This window comes from Narcine bancroftii, chromosome 1, assembly GCF_036971445.1.
Source record: "Narcine bancroftii isolate sNarBan1 chromosome 1, sNarBan1.hap1, whole genome shotgun sequence".
NCBI classification, from domain to species: Eukaryota; Metazoa; Chordata; class Chondrichthyes; order Torpediniformes; family Narcinidae; genus Narcine; species Narcine bancroftii.
The window spans coordinates 253,427,564-253,450,326 of record NC_091469.1 but is presented as its reverse complement, the minus strand read 5'-3'; the positions used below and the strand labels follow the sequence as shown (position 1 = coordinate 253,450,326).

Below are 22,763 nucleotides of genomic sequence, written 5' to 3'. Positions count from 1 at the left end.
ATGTTTTTTTAAATTGTAATAAAGAAACTTGGGTTCTTTTAAAATAACTATACGTTATTAGCTTTAGAACTCATTCATGACCATGTGGAGGAATCCATCTTGAATCCAACTGAAGCTGCCACAAACTACTCTCCAACTCCCTCCAGTGATCAGGAGAATCACTAGCACTCTATCATTACATAATGTTTGCTCATTTTCTTTTAAGAAACAAGTTCTCATAGTGATATGGAGGAAGGCAGAAAGAATGGAACAGGTTAAAACAAAGGCATAGAATTTTTATGAGCACTCATTCAATATTAACTCAAATAGGTTTCCAATTTTGGAATGAAACCAAGGCTGAAACCTTGCTACAGACGGCAGAGTTGGAATGTTTTAACTGTAAGAGTAAGTGAAAGAGCAGGGTCCCACTGCTGAGTATAGTCACAGGTAACTGCACTGTAAAGGTGAGCTGGGAATGTTAGTACAAAATTAAAGTACAACTTTAGAGAGGAGCAAATAATTTTTTAATGTTAGAGATGCCATGCAGTAACAGGCCCTTCCAGCCCATGAATCTGTGCAGCCCAAATACACCCATGTGACTAATTACCCTACTAACCCCTGAATGTCCTTGGAATGTGGGAAGAAACCAGAGGAAAACCCATATGGACGGACACAGGGAGAACATTCAAAATCTTTACAGGCAGCTCTGGATTCGAACCCCAGTCATCAGTGCTGTATTGGCATTGTACTGACCACTACAGCAGTGGTTTCCTTTTCCTTTTTAAAATATTTTTATTGGTGTTTATATGATACATTATAAATACTTAAACAGTACAGTTATATATTGTGCTATAAGATTAAAAAAAGAGAATATTACAAAAATGTTTTTCATAATTAAAAAAAATTCTGAGCAGAATCATTTTGAAGAATAGAATTAACCACACCAAAAAAAACAAAAAAAAAAGATTTTAATCAGAACCCCTATACCTAAGCAAGGTTAAAAGTTAACCTATAGGAATCAAGTCACAACAACCTGGAGATTGTCAGCACATCACCTACATTTCAGAACAACCCTAATTCTTTAGGTTATGATAATAGTCCATAAATGGGCCCATGTCTCTTGGAAGTTATTATTTGGCTCTTTAATGCAATATCTATTTTTTTCTAAACTTAAACAAGATATAATATCATTTAACTATTGTGTATGGATACGTGGAAAAAAACATCTTGCCATTTCATCAAAATTGCACATCTGGCCATCAACGAAGTAAAAGATAAAATTTGGTTTTGAGTTGGAGTCAGTAAAACATGATCCAAATAGAGTAATTGAAGAACAAGGTTTGAATTTAAACTTGAAAAGATATCTTTCCAAAAGTTTTCAGTGGTTGAGAACCACTGCTCTAGACCCAATTGGTACTGAAATATTTTGCTTAGAAATAATTTCATTGGCCCATTTCTTTTGGAGTTATGAAATGGTGCACATAACGAGTCAATTAGGTATGATTAAAACAGTGGTTTTCACACTTTTTCTTTCCACCTACATACCACCTTACGTAATCCCTTACTAGTCACAGAGCACCTATAGCATAGGGATTGTTTAAGGTTGGATGTGAGCAGAAAGAAAAAGTTTGAAAACCACTGTTCTTCACTAACTGTGCTGCCCCTTAATGATATGCTAGAAGGTCCTTTTGGTTCATAAAGGAGACTCTCCCCACCTACACCCTGTCCCCTCTCTGTACTCTCACTCTGCCCTCTCTCCCCATGGGTGTGGAGAAGGGAGAATGTGTCAGTGGGGAGAAGGGACAGGGTGTCGGTGGGAACAGGGGAAAAGGTGTTGGCAGGGACAGGCTGTGGAAATTGGGAATTTTGCCCTTTGAATTACCAGCATCGTCTCTTGTGCTAGGAATTTTTCTTCTATTCTGTGTATATCCCAGTGATTGTGTGGAATCAGGAGACACTTGCTTTAATTGATAAGTTCTTTATAGTTGAATAATTCTTGAAATCTAGTACAGGTACAGGTCAATGTAATAAGGCTCCGTAACATTGAATGGATTGAAGGAATGAGCAGGTACTTACCAAATGCCTGTGATTTAACAGTGTCATTCAGTGGAAATGCCAAGTCAGTGATATAGGAACCTAAATGTGAAGACAAAAGAAACATTTTTTCATGACAAGTACAGTCTATTTCAGTTTCCTTGGCTGTCGACACAAATCATCACTTTGGTCTGAATTGTGCTTCAACTTTTCAAAATATTGATGTGTTCAATTATTTTCTGCGAAATGCCATGACTTCTCCTGAGCCTGTTATCTCATGATTGACCAATTGAGCGAACATTATTATTGGATTGACTTGGAATGCTATCAGTCCAAATTCACTTCCCCCACCCCCACCACAACTTCTGGTGGGAAAAGATATATCAGCTTGAAAACATGAAGCTCCAGATTTAAGAACAGTTTCTTTCCTGGAGCCACTTGAGACTGCAGACACTGGAGTCCAGGGAACAACACACTCAGTGGGTGTAATGGAAGATTCTAACCTATTTTAGTTAACCTGTTTTTTCTTAATTTCCAGCTCTTGGTTCTGCAGAGCTGAGAACCCTTTTTTAAAAAACTTGCAGCTTTGGGTTCTGCAAGGCTGAGAACCTAATTGTTTTTAGACTCAGCAGAATTCCACCGAGGGGCCAGAGATGCTGTTATCTGAAGAAAGGACATCTGTGTACCGAGAACATTTAATCTTCCTGCTTGTTTTGGTCACAGACTGTCAGAGTCTAGCCTTGATGTAGAATAAACCATTGTATTAAAAATGATAAGCTGAAAATTATGTTATTCATTAATTAACCTAGCATGCTAGCTTGCTTGCTTAACTTTCATGCTGTGCTGGGAATAGGTGCTTGGGTAAGCAGTTTTTGGGTAATAAAAGGCAAGGTCCCGCTGCTGAAGAGAGAGACTCTCCGAGAGGTGGCAACATCTCTCAGCAAGAAGAAGAAGAACTTCTGAAGTCCAGCCAACGTCCCGGTCAGGGGAGGTGGAGAAGCTGCTACCGGCGCTCTGACAACCTACTACAAGTGTGCAGTCGTTGCCTCGCTTCGGCAGTTGGGACCAGTCCAAGCATTGATAAGTATAGTTGGGAAGGGCTTGCATATTGTAGTGTGAAATCAGCTTTTGAATTTGTAATAAACATTTGTATAATCTGAACTGCTCTTGGTGTGTGTGTCTATTTTCTTTTGGTAGCTCAAACACTGTGACCAATCTAAAACGAACAAAGTGAGAGGTACAAGTTTACCCAAGACAATTGGCGCAGCGAGCAGGGTTGGTCTCAAGATGTTTCGCCGAAAGAAAGAGGTGAGCCCTGAGCAGTTCTTGATTCCAGGATGGACTTCCAAAGACGATGGGTTTGGCATGTTGGCCAATACCCTGTCTTAGTTGGGACCACCCATTAGTTGGGATGAGAAGTTAGATTCATCAAGTGCACCACTGGGAGAGTGGGTTGCCACTCTCCTTCGAGAAAAAAGATTTCCTGATAAAAAAGGGGACGCTGACGGATGGTTTTTGGTTGCTGGCCACAGCCTTACGCCACTCCGTTCAGTGTGAAGCAGAATCAGTTCAAAGAGAAGTAGAATCTCAGCACAAGAGAAAGCATTTAGAGGAGGAGCTAGAAGCCATGCGACAACGCTGCTCCATGATGAGTGAAATTGTTTGCACCAGTCAGGACAGAGCCAAAGAATTGGAAGATAAGCATGTTCAAACTGTCTGCCGTAATATTAAACTCCGGCAGCAGCTCTGTGCAGATAAGGAAAGGCAAGGAGTAGAACCCGATCCATATCGTATTCGTGTCATGATAAGGAATGGCGACGATCCTGATGTAATTGAGAATTGGGATGGGAATATCTGGAATGATGACCATGGTAATAATGCAGATACTCCCCAGCATGTGTCTAACATACTACCCTCTCCACCTGCTGTTCACGCCCGCCCCATAAGGCAGCAGACTTCCCAAACAGACAGAAGGGGAGATGATGTAAGGGTAGAGATTGAAGGGATAGATACCCCGGTCTCCCATGTGGACCCAGGGGAAAATACCCAAACCCCTGCTTATGCTCTATGGCCTACTCCCTCTACAGGATGGCCTCAGAATCCTCCCCTAGACTGGGTGGAGGACCCTGCGGGCCAAAGTGGGAAGAGGGGTCGGAAACAGTCAATGATACGTGACTTCTCTGTAAAAGAGCTGGCTGCCATTGGAGATTGATATAGGCAAAAGGCAGGAGAAACTCTGGCAGCCTGGCTCCTGCGTGTCTGGGAACAAGGAGGGGGTAATGTATTTTTAACCCCTGAGGAATTGTTGGGATTAGGAACATTGTCTACTGATATCAGGGTCACTGCTGAGCTGCGTGGTAGAGGGAGAGAGATGGATTACTTACTTACTACTCTAGGGGACGCCCTGCTACGAGTATACCCATCACCAGCAGATTGGGATTTACATTTGCAGAACAATTGGAGAACCCCAGAGGAGGGCATAGCAGTAATTGGTCAACAGGCCCTGGCCTCTGCCTTGTATGCAGGGCGTTTGAGGCTGTGGGTACACGGGGGGAGCCCTGATGAAGAGATATTCACGGCCGGAATGCATACCAGATTGGTTCGTTCCGCCCAACCCACTGAACGGGGACTGGTTCTGTCCGTAACTAGTCCGCTAATTGGGCACCCTGTGTCTGAGGCGGTGCTTGCCTTATCTGGGCTTCGAGAATTAGAGTTGGGAGGTAAAACCCACTCACGTACAGCCCAGGTTAAATCAGACAAGCAGGATGAAGGGAGAGGGTCTGCTGCTAATAACGGACCGAGAAGAAAGGACCTTTTTCTAACCTTGTTAAAGTTAGGCGTACCTAAAAGTGATATTGATGGGCATTAAGTGGCATCAGTGGGAGGAAAGGAATGGCCAATGCCTCAAGTCTGAACTTTTTACTGAGATTGATCAGATTTTTATTCCCACCATGATCAGACTCTTGAATTGATCTTGCATCAGTAAAAGATGTTTCCCCATCACTGTTTGTACTTTTCTCTACATCCTGCACTTTGCCCTTGTAACACTGCACCCTGCAGTAAGTCTCTGACTTTGTTTAATTACTGCACTATCTGCTCAACCTAAGCATGAGGTGACTTACCTGAATAGAATGCAAAACAAAGAATTTCTCTGTATCAAAATCCAAAGTTCAGATTTATTGTCAGAGTGCACACATGATGCAACCCTAAGATTCTTTTACTTACTGGCACAGCACAATTTCTGCTTATCGGTAGTGCAAAAAAAAACTGTACTCAAGAAAAGATATGTAAACAAGAGAGTGGAACGTAAACAAGAAGGAAGTGTGAACAATATAGAAGATAATTCAATAATCAATAATGTGCAAAGTAAGAGGCCTTAAATGTGTCCCTGATTGAGTTGGTAGTGGAGGAGTCTGATGGTGGAGGGGTACAATCTGCTCCTGAACCTGGTGGCGTGAGTCTTGTGGCACCTAGACTTCTTTCCTGATGGCAGCAGCAAGAACAGAGCATGTGCGGTGTGATCTTTCTCGATTGCTGCTGCTCTCTGACGGCAGCGTTCTATGTAGATTATCTCAAAAGTGAGAAAGTTTGGCCTGTGATGTTCTGAGCTATGCCCATGACCTTTTTCAGGGCTTTTCACTCAAGAGGTATTGGTGCCCCCATACCAGACCACGATGCAGCAGTCTGCACACTTTCCACCACTTATCTGTAGAAGTCCGCCAAGCTTTACAGTGTCACATAAATCTCCGCAAATTCCCGAGGAAGTAGAGGTGCTGACGTGCTTTCTTCCCAACATTCATGTGTTGGGCCCAGGAAAGGTCCTCCAAGATAGTGACTCCCAGGAATTTAAATTTTTTTACCCTCTCCATCTCTGATCCCCCAATGATCACTATATTGTATACCTTTGGTTTTCCCTTCCTAAAGTCCACAATCAGCTCCTTAGTTTTGGTGACATTGTGAGAGGTTGATGATAGTACACTATTCAGCTCCCTCCTATATGCTGGACCATCACTCCTTTTTATACAGCCCACTACTGTGGCATTATCAGCATTTTTGTAGATGGCGTTATTGTCATACTGAGTCACACAATCATAGATGTAAAGCCAGTAGAGCAGGAGGCTAAGAACACAGTCCTGTAGTGCTCCGGTACTGAAAGAGATTGTGGAGATGTTCCTACCAGTCCCCACTGAAAATGGCCTGGAGGTAACAGAATCCAGGATCCAATTACACAGTGGGGTACTGAGCCCCAAATCTTGGAGTTTGCTGGTCAGTTTTGAGGGGATGATGGTGTAAATGCTGAACTGTAGTCAATAGAGAGCATCCTCATCTGAGTCTTTGCTGTTCAGATGTCCAGGGCTGTGTGTAGAGCCAGTGAGATGGTATTTCTAATAGGGTGGCCATTCCAAAGGAGGGTGTGGTCATAATTTATCATATATTACCATATATATATGGTAATCTATGACCATGACCTCTTTGGAATGGCCACCCTGCCTGGAACAGATCCATGTCACCACTCAAGCAGGAGCTGATATGCTTCAACCCCAGCCTCCCAAAACACTTCATCACTGTGGATGTGGGTGTCACTGGTTGATAGTCTTTTAGGCATGTTACCACACTCTTCTTAGGCACAGGCAAGATTGAAGCCTGTTTGAATCAGGTGGGTGCCATGCCCTGCCGGAGGGGAATGTTACTATGATCAGCCGGGTCCTCGATCTCAGTACTTGTGACATTAACAGTTCAATTCATTTGAATTCAATGTCATCCAATTCAATTCCAATGCAGCCTAGATTAGCACCACTGACAAGCAGGCCCAAGTTAACTGTTTTGTATTTGGAATCACCATGTTTACACCTACTTTTTCACACGATACTTGCTTATAGCTTGGAAATAGCATAAGGATAAGATTTGTCTTTCCTTCTCCGGCTTGTACAAATCTATTCTGCCAGGCTGGTCCCACACCCTTACCATTAACAACTCAGTACGCAGCATTACATTCAGAGTCCCTTGTGTCTACATCTTAATGCTGACCAACTTTTCAGGTCAACACTTCACCACTGAGCACTGATAAAGGTTCTCAATCCAAAATGGATGCTGTCTGACTGGCTGAGCTCCTCCATCTTCTCATTATTTGCTCATAAATTCCAACAGTTCTCATGTACCTCTTGTCTTTCTTCTTTGTCTGATTCCACTTGTCTCTCACCTGCCTCTGTCATTCCACTCCTCCATCTGACTCAAGTTGTCCATCATTGTTCACTCCTTCTCCACTGTATGTCACTAGCCTGCATCCAATAAAATCTGGCTGAGATTTAGCTCCAAACTAAAGTGTGGCCTAGATGAATTAAAGCAGTGGTTCTCAACCTTTTGCTTTCCACTCACATACCACTTTAAGTATTCCCGATGCCATCAGTGCTCTGTGATTAGTAAGGCACTGCAACCATCCACCTCTTTGACTGATTGGAGCAAAAGTAAAAGGGAGGGATGCAAGAGGGCTATGGGTAGGATTGGTCTCGGGTGGCGTGTCCAGCTGGTAGCAGCCAATCATGGTATAACAGTGGTTTTCCACACCCCTTTTCCCCCTTCCCCAAATCTATTTCCTCCATTTTTATAAGGGAAAGCTACCTCATCATGTCCCCTCTGAACCTCCCCCACAACAGGAAAGGCAAGGGGAAATCCAGTTGTACTTCTCCAGGCTCACAATGGAATTGCAACTTCCTGTCCAACAGCCATCCAGTCCCCATTCCAATTCCACTCCACTCCACTGGGGCACTGCCCACAGAGAGTGGTTATGGAGTATAGACCACAGCTTCTGCCACCTCTTATGCAGTGTGCTCTGGGAAAATGGACCAAACTGAATGCAAAGGTTTCAGGCTGTTGGGGCAGCAGCTGAGTGGGTCAGTGGGCATGATGTTTATGACCATACCCACCAATACAATGGTTTTAAACAGCTTAAATTATAGGATGCATCCTCTGTTCAATATCCTTTCCCCATAATTTGATGAATTTTGTCGCTTGTGGTTGTTGGGATCCTTGCAGCAGAGAGTGTCTCCAGGTCCACTGTCAGGTGATACTTGCCAACAGTACCAGGCCTATTTTTCGTTGTGATGCTGAAAGCCCACCCAACAAACCTCCAAGCCTTATCACACTCACCACAGCACGCTTGGTGTAGTGAAAAGCCTTTACAGCACCAGTGATTGGGACCAGGGTTTGAATCCCCTGCTGCTGTCAAGGAGTTTGTGTATTCTCCCCGTGTCTGCGTGAGTTTTCCCTGGGGCCTCTGATTTCCTCCCATTGTAGTGTAGCCGTTTTTTTTTTGTTGCATTCGAGGTGGGTTCCAAAGATGTTGCAACCGTCGGGGTCACCACTGCAGTGGCTTCTAATGGCAGTGCCACCAAAAGGAGAGCCGTCCACACAGCACAAGGTGAACCAGTAACTGAACTGTATTTTGAATTCCTCGCGCTGCTCAAGGAGAGCACCCTGTGAGGGGTGCACTGGCCTTAGGAAGTGACATCAAAGTATCACAGCGTCCCTCCCCTTCCAGCAGCACGCAACACAGAAGCAGCGCTGTCCCCCGGGCAACGCGTGTCGCCAACCATGGGCTCCTCCGCAATAGGGAAGGGGGGGCCCGCGCCATCTTGTGTTGGACGACTGAGGCAGCGATTTGGCCCTTATAACCGCGGGGTTGTTCGGTCCGCTACAGTAGGTCACTTGGGTGTAGCTGGGCAGCACGGACTCGTGGGCCGAAATGGCCTGTTGCCGTGCTGTATGTCTAAATATTTTTTTTTAAATTCATGCTTCTGCACCACGTTCAAAGAGCAAGGCTGTATGGAACCAAAATACAACACACAAGGCACGGCCAAACTCAAGTCAAGGAAAGCCAAACACCATAACCCTTACCCCAGGTTCTGCAGCATTCTCAAGGAGAGATGGGATGTGGGCATTATTGGGTTGAAGACTATTCAAATATAGACAGTACAGCACAGTGCAGGCCCTTCAGCCCACAATGTTGTGCTGGCCCATGGAAACCTACTCCACATCAATCTAATCCTTCCCTACCTCACAGCCATAACCCTTGTTGCATCCCAGTATAATTCTGGCTCTATTTAAATGTACCTCAATTTTAGGTATTGTTGGCGGAAGAGTTCAAGTTCATTTATTATCATCTGACTGTACATATACAACCGGACAAAACAACATTTCCTTGGACCATGGTGTACACACATACACACATAATACATTAGTCACAAAGCTCATAAAAATCACATAGAAATATAATATAAAATAACTATGTTTAAATGTTTTGCAATAATTTACTCATTTCATTTATAAGACCCAAGGTTAGAGGATACCATTCATCGATCTCACAGCCTGCAGGAAAAATCTATTTCCCAGCCTGGTAGTTTTGATAATCTGGTATCAGTATCTGGTCAGGTACAGGTTTGTGAATGAAACCATCAAGGTGCCTGTACTCTTTATGCATGTGATGCCAAGTGTACAAGTACAATTTGACTCCATGATACTTGCCTCTCTGATCTGCCATTAATGGCTGCCCCATTGTCTGAGGGAACTTGCTGCTCCACTTCAGGCTTTCGAGACTGTTGAAGAGAAGAGGACCCAAAGGTCCAGTCATGTGGCTGAAGATTTCAAAGGACATGGCGCACAGCTGTTCCCCCGTAATGTCGAAGTCATGTAAGCGAATGCAGTTGGCATCCAGCTGGTTGGCGTCCAGTGTGTGTTGGAGCCATTCCCACACGTGATATTTGGTCCATAGATGGGGAGGCGTCAGCAGCCACGAGCCTCCGCAGTACCCACCTGGAGCTGGAGAATACATGAGGAATGGGAATGTTATGTCAAGTATCAAAGCATGTGGAGCACCAGCTCTCAGTTCCCAGGAGTGACCCTGAGCTGCCATTTTGATTCACCACTTCCACTCACCTGTCTGTAGCCTGCTGCATGGTTACAATGGGCTCAATGCAAGCTCAAGGTGCAACACCTCATCAACAGCAGGTACAGACTCAAAATTTAATCATCCAACTTGAGATGTTTATTTAAGGGCCAGCATTTGTGCTGCCTTCCCTCACCCTCCTTTTCCCTTTCATTTGTATATCCTGGCCTGCTCAGCAGGTCACAGTAGGCTCAACTATGCAACATCAGACAGACGTCATAGCACTAGCAAGACGTCATGCAGACATAGGAGCTTCACTGCTGATCATTTCACCCGTTGTTTCTCCCATTGCCCACCCCCACTGGAGACTGTAGAAAGGGCAGCAAAGGTTTTCTTCATCAGTCAGGACATTGAGTACAGGAGGAGTAATGTAACATCTCTCCCAAATGTTAGTGAGCTTACAGTTGATTGGAATAGTCACCCAGCTACATATATATAAATATAATTAAGTTGGAAAGGGTGCAGAATTGATTCACATGGAGAGGAAAGGTTTAGAGGGATGGAGAGGAAAGATTTAGAGGGATGTAGCTGAATGCAAGCATCTGGGACTAGCTTTGACAGACAACTCATTCAGAATGGACAAGTTGGGCCAAGAGTCCTGTTTGTATCCTGTAAAATTCCATCTGTTACTTAAACTAACTTGCTTTCTCCCTTCTGATGAGGGACCTTTGTCCTGAATTATCTGGTTTTATCAAACACTGCCTGAACTATCGAGGGACAATTTACCGAAATCTGTGAAGCAGAGGCATGGACACTTACTGGTGCCTCACTTTTTGTGGGGATCAACAACAAATGAGACTTCACTGGAATTAAAGTAAGGTTATCAAATTTGAGGAGTGTCCTGGAAATCTCCAGGAATGAATCTTCAGTACATTGCTGACCAACAATATCAGAGAATCAGCATTTTGTATTCTTTCCACACGCTATAAGATGAAAAGAAAGTCCCAGAACCATAAACAAGTCTGACCAAGAGTCAAACCTTGTGCAACTAGCTCCCACTTTCTAAATGGTGGGGTCAGCAGATATATCCCATAGGATGGATGCATGGATGATCCACAGTGGATGTTTTGTGGCAGTTATGGACCAGAATCTTTTTAATTTTTAAAATTTAGACATTCAGCACAGTAACAGGCCATTTCTTCCCATGAGTCTGTGCCACCCAATTTACACCCCATTAACTTACACACACCCCTGGAACATTTTGAACAGTGGGAGGAAACTGGAGCCCCCAGAGAAAACCCATTCAGGCACATGGAAAGCGTACAAACTCCTTACAGACAGTGCAGGATTCAAACCTCAGTCCCGATCGCTGGCGCTATAAAGGCCTTGGGCTAACCGCTACACCCACCATGCTGCCCCCTCAGGTGATATTCTGAACTGGAGTGACCATTATACATGGTGTGGCTGCAACAACAGGTTTGGGACTTGGAATTCTCCTCATCTCTAAACTGCCCAAAATCTGTCCGCCATCCACAGGCTTTTAAAAAATGTTCACACTATGAACCATATCAATCAAAATACATACAAACATTTCCCTCTTAAATCTACACAGTGGCATTTTCTCCTCCTTTTCCCCCCTACCTTCCTCCTTCCCACCCCCCTCCAAACCCATTAAACGTCTAACATATACAATACAATAAAACCATTAAACAATGTCATCACACAATGAAAATAAACAAGAAAACTGTGTCATCTACTTTTACACACTGGATCAGGTCATTTTGTCTTCTTCTCATTTTATCATTTTAGGGGGTGGAGATCCGAGGTAACTATGTACGGTTCCCAAATTTGTTCAAGTAATGTGACTTTATTTTTTTAATTATATGTTATTTTTTCCAATGGAATACATTTATTCATTTCCATGTACCATTGCTGTATTCTCAGGCTCTCTTCTGATTTCCAAGTGGACATTATACATTTTTTTGCTACAGCTAAGGCTATCATAATAAATCTTTATTGCGGTTCATCCAGTTTGAGGCCTAATTCTTTACTTCTTATATTACTTCGAAGAAAGATCTCTGGATTTTTTGGTATGTTGCTTTTTATGATTTTACTTAATACCTGATTTAGATCTTCCCAAAACTTTTCCACTTTCTCACATGCCCAAATTGCATGTACTGTTGTTCCCGTTTCCTTCTTACAGCGAAAACATCTATCTGATCATGTTGGATTTGATTTATTTAACTTTTGGGGCGTGATATATAGCCTGTGTAACCAATTATATTGTATCATGCGTAACCTCGTGTTTATTATATTCTTCATAGTTCCAGAGCAAGGCTTTTCCCATATTTCATTTTTTATCTTTATGCTTAAATCTTTTTCCCATTTTTGTTTTGGTTTATAGCTTATTTCATCCTTTTCTTTCTCTTGCAGCTTGATGAACATGCTTGTTATAAATCTTTTAATTATCATTGTTTCTGTAATCACATATTCAAAGCTGCTTCCTTCTGGTAATCTCAGACTGCTTCCCATTTTGTCCTTTAAGTAGGCTTTCAGTTGGTGGTATGCAAACATTGTACCATGAGTTATTCCATACTTGTACTTCATTTGTTCAAATGATAATAAATTATTTCCCAAAAAACAATTTTCTATTCTTTTAATTCCTTTTCTCTCCCATTCTCTAAAGGAAAGGTTATCTATTGTGAAAGGGATTAGTTGATTTTGTGTCAATAATAATTTTGGTAGTTGGTAATTTGTTTTTTTCCTTTCTACATGGATCTTCTTCCATATGTTGAGTAAATGCTGCAGTACTGGTGAACTTTTATATTGGACCAGTTTTTCATCCCATTTATAAAGTATATGTTCTGGTACCTTCTCCCTTATTTTATCTAGCTCTATCTTGGTCCAATCTGGTTTTTCCCTTGTTTGATAAAAATCTGCTAAATACCTTAATAATGCTGCTCTATAATAATTTTTAAAGTTTGGTAGCTGCAAACCACCTTGTTTGTAGCATTTCGTTAATTTATCTAGCGCTATCCTTGGTTTCTCCCCCTTTCCATAAGAATTTTGTTATTATTTTCTTTAGTTCATTAAAGAATTTCTCTGTTAAGGGAATTGGTAACGATTGAAATAGGTATTGTATCCTTGGGAAGACATTCATTTTAATGCAATTTACCCTCCCTATCAATGTTAGTGGCAATTCTTTCCAATGTTCTAAGTCATCCTGTAATTTCTTCATTAATGGCTGATAATTTAATTTGTATAGGTGGCCTAAATTTTTATCTAATCTAGTACCTAGGTATCGGATTGCTTGTGTTTGCCATTTAAATAGTGATTCTTTTTAAAACTCCATGTAATCCTGAAAAGAGGGTTGGACCAACCCTCTTTTCAATCTTCTTCGGCATGATGCTGAAACAAGCCATGAAAGATCTCAACAATGAAGACGTTGTTTACATCCGGTACCGCATGGATGGCAGTCTCTTCAATCTGAGGCGCCTGCAAGCTCACACCAAGACACAAGAGCAACTTGTCCGTGAACTACTTTTTGCAGACGATGTCACTTTAGTTGCCCATTCAGCGCTTGATGTCCTGTTATGCGGAAACTGCCAAAATATTTGGCCTGGAAGTCAGCCTGAAGAAAACTGAGGTCCTCCATTAGCCAGCTCCCCACCATGACTACCAGCCCCCCCACATCTCCACCGGGCACACAAAACTCAAAATGGTCAACCAGTTTACCTATCTCGGCTGCACCATTTCATCGGATGCAAGGATCGACAACGAGATAGACAACAGACTCGCCAAGGCAAATAGCGCCTTTGGAAGACTACACAAAAGAGTCTGGAAAAACAACCAACTGAAAAACCTCACAAAGATAAGCGTATACAGAGCCGTTGTCGTACCCACACTCCTGTTCGGCTCCGAATCATGGGTTTTTTACCGACATCACCTACAGCTCCTAGAACATTTCCACCAGCATTGTCTCCGCTCCATCCTCAACATTCATTGGAGCGACTTCATCTCCAACAGCAAAGTACTCGAGATGGCAGAGGCCGACAGCATCGAATCCACGTTGCTGAAGATCAAACTGCGCTGGGTAGATCACGTCTCCAGAATGGAGGACCATCGCCTTCCCAAGATCGTGTTATATGGCGAGCTCTCCACTGGCCACCGAGACAGAGGTGCACCAAAGAAGAGGTACAAGGACTGCCTAAAGAAAGCTCTTGGTGCCTGCCACATTCACCATCGCCAGTGGGCTGATATCGCCTCAAACCGTGCATCTTGGCGCCTCACAATTCGGCGGGCAGCAACTTCCTTTGAAGAAGACCGCAGAGCCCACCTCACTGACAAAAGACAAAGGAGGAAAAACTCAACACCCAACCCCAACCAACCAATTTTCCCTTGCAACCGCTGCCACTGTGTCTGCCTGTCCCGCATCGGACTTGTCAGCTACAACGAGCCTGCAGCTGACGTGGACATTACCCCTCCATAAATCTTCGTTTGCGAAGCCAAGCCAAAGAAAAGAAAGAATCCACATTATTCATTGGCATCGCTTCACTTTTATTTGCGTTGATATTTCTCCATATTCCTTCAATTTCTTATGTAGTTATTTTATTGATATTTCTGGTTCTGTTAAGTATACTATGATGTCATCTGCAAATAAACTGATCTTATACTCCTTCTCCTTTATTTTTATCTCTTTTATTTTTTTTCTGTTCTTATCAGTTCTGTCAATGGTTCTATTGCTAAAGCGAACAGTGAGGGAGATAGTGGACATCCCTGCCTAGTTGACCTACTTAATTTAAATTGGTTCGATACATATCCATTTGTGGCCTCTTATATAATGCTTAATCCAATTAATATATTTTTCTGGTAGGTTGAACCTCCGTAATACTTTGAATAGATAATTCCATTCTACCCTGTCAAAGGTTTTTTCTGCGTCTAAAGCAACAGCCACTGTTGGTATCTTATTTCCTTGTACTGCATTGATTAAATTAATGAACTTACAGACATTGTCCATTCTTCATCTTTTCTTAATAAATCCAGTTTGATCTTATATTACTATTTTTGGTACACAGTCGGCCAATCCGTTTGCTAATAGTTTTGCTATTATCTTATAATCTGAATTAAGTAGAGATATTGGTCTATACGATGCTAGTGTTAATGGACATTTCCCCGTCTTTGGTATTACTGTAATTATTTTTGTTTTACATGAATCTGGCAAGTTTTGTGTTTCTATCTGGTTCATTACTTCCAGGAGAGGAGGAATTAATAACTCTTTAAATGTTTTATAGAATTCTATTGGGAGTCCATCCTCTCCAGGCGTTTTATTATTCGACAGCTTTTTTTAATATATCCTGTAATTCCTCTATTTCAAATGGTTTTATCAATTTGTTTTGCTCCTCTTCTTGCAATTTCGGTAGTTCAATTTTAGCTAAAAACTCATCTATTTTGTCTTCTTTCCCTTCGTTCTTAGTTTGGTATAATTGTTCATAGAATTCCTTAAAGTTTTCATTAATCTCTGTTGGGTTGAATGTAATTTGTTTGTCCTTTTTCCTTGCTGCCAATACAGTTCTTTTAGCTTGTTCTGTTTTAAGTTGCCAGGCTAATATTTTATGCATTTTTTCTCCTAGCTCGCAATACATTGCTTTATTTTCATTATGTTCTTCTCCACCTTATACGTCTGTAATGTTTCGTATATTTTTTTTTGTCCGCCAATTATCTTTTTTTGTATCTTCCCTTTTTGCTGGTTCTTTTTCTGTACTTACTATTTCCCTTTCCAGCTGTTCTATTTCCTGATTGTAGTCCTTTTTCATCTTAGTTACATAACTTATTATCTGCCCTCTGATGAAGGCTTTCATTGCATCCCATAATACATATTTATCTTTTACTGATTACGTATTTATTTCAAAGTACATTTTAATTTGGCTTTCAATAAATGCTCTAAATTCCTGTCTTTTAAGTAGCATGGAGTTTAACCTCCATCTATATGTTCTTGGTGGGATGTCTTCCAGTTCTATTGCTAATAACACGGGTGAATGATCAGATAGCAATCTAGCTTTATATTCCGTTTTCCTAACTCTCCCTTGAATATGGGCCGACAACAAAAACATATCAATCCTTGAGTATGTTTTATGCCTACTCGAATAATATGAGTATTCCTTCTCCCTTGGGTACTGCCTCCTCCATATATCCAAAAGTTACATTTCCTGCATTGATTTAACCATAAATTTGGCCACTTTATTCTTTTTGCTAGTCTTTTTTCCAGTTTTATCCAACATTAGATCCAAATTAAGCTTAAAATCCCCTCCTATCAATATATTCTCTTGCGTATCTACAATCTTCAAAAAGATATCTTGCATAAAATTTTGATCCTCCTCATTAGGTGCATATATATTGACCAAATTCCAAAATTATGAATATATCTGACACTTTATCATTACACACCTCCTTGCTGGATCTATTATTTCCTCCTCTATTTTGATTGGTACATTTTTATTGATTAATATAGCTACACCTCTGGCTTTTGAATTATATGATGCTGCTATTACGTGCCCTACCCAGTCTCTCTTTAATTTATTATGTTCCACTTCAGTTAGGTACGTTTCCAGCACGAATTCTATATCTATTTTTTCTTTTTTCAGCAAATTTAATAGCCTCTTCCTTTTAATTTGGTTATGTATTCCATTAATATTTATAGTCATATAGTTCAACATGGCCATCTCATACTCTGTTTACACCTCATTTCCGCTTCCTCACCACCACCTTTCCCCTTTTCCCCATTTTAATCTCTCAGTTTACCCTTTTTGAACTCAATGTATGACAACACTTCTAAAACATAAAATACTTCAACAACTCCCACATCTAAAATTCCCTTAACCCCAAGTGTCCCCCCCCCTCTCTGAGTTGCCCCTTGTTCCTTGCTGGGCAACCACAACTCCCCTCTCCATTTGGATTGCGAACCCGCTCGCAAGCGTCAACTGATTTCACAGTGACTGTTATTCTTTCCCACCCAACCCCTCCAGAAAAGACTTTTGTCTTCACCTTTAACAAAGTTCACCCCCTTTTCTTTTTTCCCCTCCTTTTTTTCTCTCTGCCTTACTTTCTCTTCTTTAGTTCTTATACATTATTTTAACATCTTTATTTGTAGTTTGTCATCGTTCTTCGCTCTTGTTACATCTCTCCTTTTGTCCTGCAGGCGTTCTGCAAATTCTAGTGCTTTTTCCGGATCCGAGAACAGTCTGTTTTTCTCCCCCGGGATAAATATTTTAAGCACAGCTGGATATCTTAACATGAATTTATAACCTTTTTTCCCATAGGATCAATTTTGCTGTGTTAAATTCCTTCCTCTTCTTTAGGAGTTCAAAACTTATGTCTGGGTAAAAAAATATTTTTTAACCCTTGTATTCCAATGGTTTATTGTCTTCTCTAATTTTATTCCTTGCCCTCTCCAATATATTTTCTCTTGTCGTGTATCTCAGAAATTCTACTAAAACGGATCTTGGTTTTTGTTGTGGCTATGGTTTTGGGGCTGGTGTTCTGTATGCCCTTTTTATTTCCAATCCTTCCTGTATTTCTGGCATTCCCAGGACCTTTGGGATCCATTCTTTTATAAGTTCTTTCATATTTGTGCCTTCTTCATCTTCCTTTAGGCCCACTATCTTTACCTTGTTTCACCTACTATAGTTTTCCATTATATCCTTCTTCTGAGCTAACAACTCTTCTGTTTCTTTAACTTTTTTGTCACTGTCTTCCAATTTTCTTCTTAAGTCATTCACTTCCATTTCTACAGCCATTTCTCATTCTTCCACATTTTCTAATCTTTTCCCTATTTCTGTCATGACCAGCTCTATTCTACTCACTTTTTCTTCTGTACTTTTCATTTTCTTTTCATTTCACTAAATTCTAATGTCAACCATTCTTTTAATGCTCTCATTTGTTCTTGAAATTTTTTAAAATCTATATATTGTCCATCTATTTTACCTCCTATTCCTCTGTGCAGAGCTTGGTCTTCTTCTTCCTCTTCTTCTGTGTCTGCACCTGTGTTTGTGTCTTCTACTTCTCTTCCTTGTATCTGTGTCTCTTCTGACTTTCTTGTTGAGCTGCTCGCCTCAGTTTGTTGGGTGATTTTTTTGCATAGCTTTGTGTTGTTGGTCTTCTTCTTCTGGGCTAGTTATCTGTTGAGCTTCCTGTTGCTGTTTTTCTTTCTTATCACTCTCTTTCCTGTTGCTTTTCTCTTCTTCCAGCTGAGAGCCCTGCTTTTGGGCATCTCTCTGCTGGTTGTGCTGTGTAAGTTCACTCCACAGCTGGCCCCCCTCCCGTCGGTGTTCTCCTTTTCCTTGGTGTGCGCATTGCACACTTCTGTTTGGCTCAGAGAGCCATTTTTGCAGTCCCGCAGTCGGGAGATTGCGACCCTGCGGGGTCGCTACTAACCTCGGGGAGTAGGCTCCTTTCTCCATGGCAGGTCCCTGTCTCTTCATGCAGGTAAGGCCTTCTCCTTTCTCTTCTGGCATCTTTCCTTCTTTTTTTTCCCATTGTTTTTGCTTTTTCCTTCTTGGGTGCAATTTTCTTTCTTTTCTCCACACCTTTATCTTTTATTTGTTGCATTTTGTGTTTCTTGAACTTTGCGTTTTCTTCACTTTATATCTTCTTTTCTGGAAAGGGCTGGTATTCTCATACCGGCCACTACTCCATCACGTGACTCTTCTGTCATCCACAAGATTGAGTCAGGAGTGTGATGGGGCACTCTCCATTTGCCCAGCATCAAGGAGCCCAGTTCCATCCAGCACATTGCAGCCCCCTGGACAGCTTCCCCATCCACACCCATTCATTCATTCCACCACTGACACACAGTAGCAGCAGTCTGGACCACTTATAGGATGGACTGAAGTCACTCACCAAGACTCTTGAGACTGCACCTTCCAAACTCACCACCTCTACCAGGTGGAAGGAAAAGGGCATCAAAAACATGGGGAGCCCCATCACGCCGCACACCATCCTGAGTTGGGAATATATCACTGTTCCTTCACCGTCATTGGATCAGAATCCTGGGATCCCTCGATCCCTCCCTAATAGCACTATGGGTCCCCACTCTTCGGGGACTGCAGCTGTTCAACAAGGCAGCTCCCAACCACCTTCTCAAGGATAATTCGGGACAGCCAATTAAATGCTGGCTCAGCCTGCAAAGGCCATGTGCCTTGAATGAATCAATATTCAGGTTATTTAATCTTCCCCCAGCTGTTGACAAGAATATTTATTCCTTTCTCCCCTCTCTATATCATAAAATTGAAGGGCAAAGGTTACTGAGGGCATGACATGGGCACTCACTGATGCCCCTCTGATGGATGGGATTTTTAATCCATCAAGTTAGAGGCAACCGAAGACAATGGAGTTATGAAACTTCCTGGATTATCCCAGTGTCCAGAAATTAGAATGATCTCCAGGACATTCCTTACTAAATACATGAGCGTGGACATATTGTGTGTGCTTCTGATCACCCAGCTTTTGCAAAGATATCATTAAGATGGAAAGAGTGTGGAAAAGATTCATGAAAGGACTGGCAGGCTTGAATTATAAGACTTGATAGGCAGGGACCTTTCTCCCTGGACTGTAGGAAGCCAAGGGAAACCTTATAGGGGTTTATAAAATTATGACGGGCATAGTTAAAATACTTAAAGTCATTTTCTGAGTGTGCTGGAATCTAAAATAAGAAGACATGGATTTAATGTGAGAGTGGGAGATTTAAAAGTGCCCTGGGATCATATTTTCCACACCGAGGGTGGTGGGTATATGGAATGAGGAAGTAGTAGAGGTGGATACAATTGTAATATTTAAGACATCTAGACAGATACATGGATAGGAAAGGTTCAAAGGACATGGGCCAAACACAGGCAAATAGGACTAGTTTGATCAGCATGGAAAAGTTGGGCCGAAGTGCCTGTTTCCATGCCGTAATACTCTCTGTATCTAAGACTATTCAGCTATCTAGGGCAGCACGATTGGCATAGTGGTTAGCACAATGCTTTTACAGCTCCAGCGATCGGGACAGGGTTCGAATCCCACCCTATTTTTAAGGAGTTTGTACGTTCTTCTCGTGTCTGTTTGGGCTTTCTCTTTTCTCTTTGGCTTGGCTTCGCGGACGAAGATTTATGGAGGGGGTAAAAAGTCCACGTCAGCTGCAGGCTCGTTTGTGGCTGACCAGTCCGATGCGGGACAGGCAGACACGATTGCAGCGGTTGCAAGGGAAAATTGGTTGGTTGGGGTTGGGTGTTGGGTTTTTCCTCCTTTGCCTTTTGTCAGTGAGGTGGGCTCTGCGGTCTTCTTCAAAGGAGGCTGCTGCCCGCCAAACTGTGAGGCGCCAAGATGCACGGTTTGAGGCGTTATCAGCCCACTGGCGGTGGTCAATGTGGCAGGCACTAAGAGATTTCTTTAGGCAGTCCTTGTACCTTTTCTTTGGTGCACCTCTGTCACGGTGGCCAGTGGAGAGCTCGCCATATAATACGATCTTGGGAAGGCGATGGTCCTCCATTCTGGAGACGTGACCCATCCAGCGCAGCCCATTCAGAGCCAGCTCTTCAGCGCTTGACGTCCTGCTTTGCGGAAACTGCCAAAATGTTTGGCCTGGAAGTCAGCCTGAAGAAAACTGAGGTCCTCCATCAGCCAGCTCCCCACCATGACTACCAGCCCCCCCACATCTCCATCGGGCACACAAAACTCAAAACGGTCAACCAGTTTACCTATCTCGGCTGCAAAAAGTGTGGGCTTTAATTGTGTGTAAATTGGGTGGCACGGGTTCGTGGACCGAAATGGCCTGTTTCCGTGCTGTATGTCTAAATTTAAATAAAAGTTTTTGCATTTGTTTTGCTATAATTTGACCAATTGTGCCGAAAGGTCTTTGACCTGAAATGTTCACTCAGCTTCTATCTTCACAGATACTGCTGATAAGGTAAATAGTCATAGGGTCCACTTTGTTCTGCCTTTCACACAGATTGTTAGCTTTTACACTAATCCGCTATTAGGCCATTGAAACTGGTCACTTTTACTGCTGCAATGCCAGTGATTATCCGTAGGAGGTGATCAAGTTCAGCATTCTTCACAGTGTTAACTATTCTACGGATCTCAAGGGATTGAATCTAGCCACAAGCATTGGTTGAACACCCTTGCTGAGTGAGAGCATCATCTGGTTCTTTGCCACTGGCTGCCTGTCATGTTTCTTGTAAATTGCAAGGGACGAGATCAACGTACGAAGTGCACAATATTAAATTGTTCTTTGGAATTATTTAGGCCAAGAAATTCTATCAGCCCAGCACAAGCACTTTCTGCCCTGTGCATAAGAATATTACCATAATAGAGTAAATCAGGGAATGCAGACACTAGAATCTTAAGCAACCTTTGAGATGTTGGAAGGACTGACAGTCATCCATGGAGATAAATGGTCGGTCAACACTTCGGATCAGGACCCTTTATTGAGTTGGCACGGTTGACGTAACGCCTTTACAGCACCAGTAATTAGGGCAGGGTTCGAATCCTGCACTGTCTGTAAGAAATTTGAATGTTCTCCCTGTGACTGCGAGGGTTTTCCTCGGATGCTCCGATTTTCTCCCACCCTTCAAACCGTACTGGGGGTGTAGGTTAATTGGGTGTAAATTGGGTGTCACAGGCTTTTGGGCCAAAATGGCCTGTTTCCGTGTTGTATGAATCAATGCAGGAAAAAAAAATTAATAACTGGAGAGAGGCTGCAAAGAAGGTTCACCACCTTGACCCCCGAGATGATGAGGGCTGGATTGGAGCAGGGATTATTTATTTATTTACATAATGAGGAGAGATTTAGTCACTGGCCCTTGTACTCCCATGAGGTCAGAAAGCTAAGAGGTGATGCAAAGATATTTCCCCCTGGCTCGGGTCTCTGCATTCAAAGTCCAGAAACAAGGAGTCAGATTTTCAGACTGAACTGATATTTTCCTTCACCCACGAGGACTGTGGAGACTCTGTCACCAAGAAAGAGATTGGTAGATTTTTAGATTTAATGGAAATCAAAAGGCATAGGGTCATTAATCTGGCTGTCCAAGTAACTACGTTAATCTCATTCCCCTGCTTACATCTTGTATCCATGCTGCAGGATGCCCTGCTCCTGACCATTACACCATTACTTTGTGAGGTGTGACTGATGCTGCTTCTTCCATTCCTTGAACAAATCATATGAGGTTAATCCCCTGGCTTTATAATGATGAGCAGCTGGGGGATAATAATTATTATAATGTTAGTGATGGGCCTGAGCCTTATTATGATGAGTTGGAGACAGGCCTGTGAATTATTATAGTGAGTTGGGATGAGCCTGAGCCTTATAGTGATGAGTTGGGGATGGGCCTGTGAATTATTATAGTGAGTTTGAGGGGGTGGGGGTGGGCCTGAGCCTTATTGTGATGAGTTTGGGATGGGTCTGTGAATTATTATAGTGAGTTGTGAGGGGGGTGGGTCTGAGCCTTATTGTGATGAGTTGGGGATGGGTCTGTGAATTATTATAGTGAGTTGTGAGGGGGGTGGGTCTGAGCTTATTGTGATGAGTTGGGGATGGGTCTGTGAATTATTATAGTGACTTGTGAGGGAGGAGGGCCTGATCCTTATTGTGATGAGATGGGGATGGGCCTGTGAATTATTATAGTGAGTTGTGAGGGAGGTAGGCCTGAGCCTTATTGTGATGAGTTGGGGATGGGCCTGTGAATTATTATAGTGAGTTGTGAGGGGGATGGGCCTGAGCCTTATTATGATGAGTTGGGGACAGGCCTGTGAATTATTATAGTGAATTAGGTGGGGGAGGGCGGGTGTGGGCCTGAGCCTTATTGTGATGAGTTGGGGACGGGCCTGTGAATTA

General features: G+C 42.5%; 1 protein-coding gene across 1 annotated transcript in view; it reads right to left on the bottom strand.

Moving 5' to 3' along the window:
- The window catches only part of ehf (ets homologous factor), a 66,298-nt gene that overhangs the window by 27,388 nt on the left and 16,147 nt on the right, over window positions 1-22,763 (bottom strand). Inside the window, exons 3-4 of the mRNA XM_069895626.1 lie at window positions 9,535-9,828; window positions 2,056-2,115 (exon numbers count right to left, since the gene is read on the bottom strand). Coding sequence (XP_069751727.1) covers window positions 2,056-2,115; window positions 9,535-9,828 — 354 coding nt within the window. The remainder of the gene's footprint in view (window positions 1-2,055; window positions 2,116-9,534; window positions 9,829-22,763) is intronic.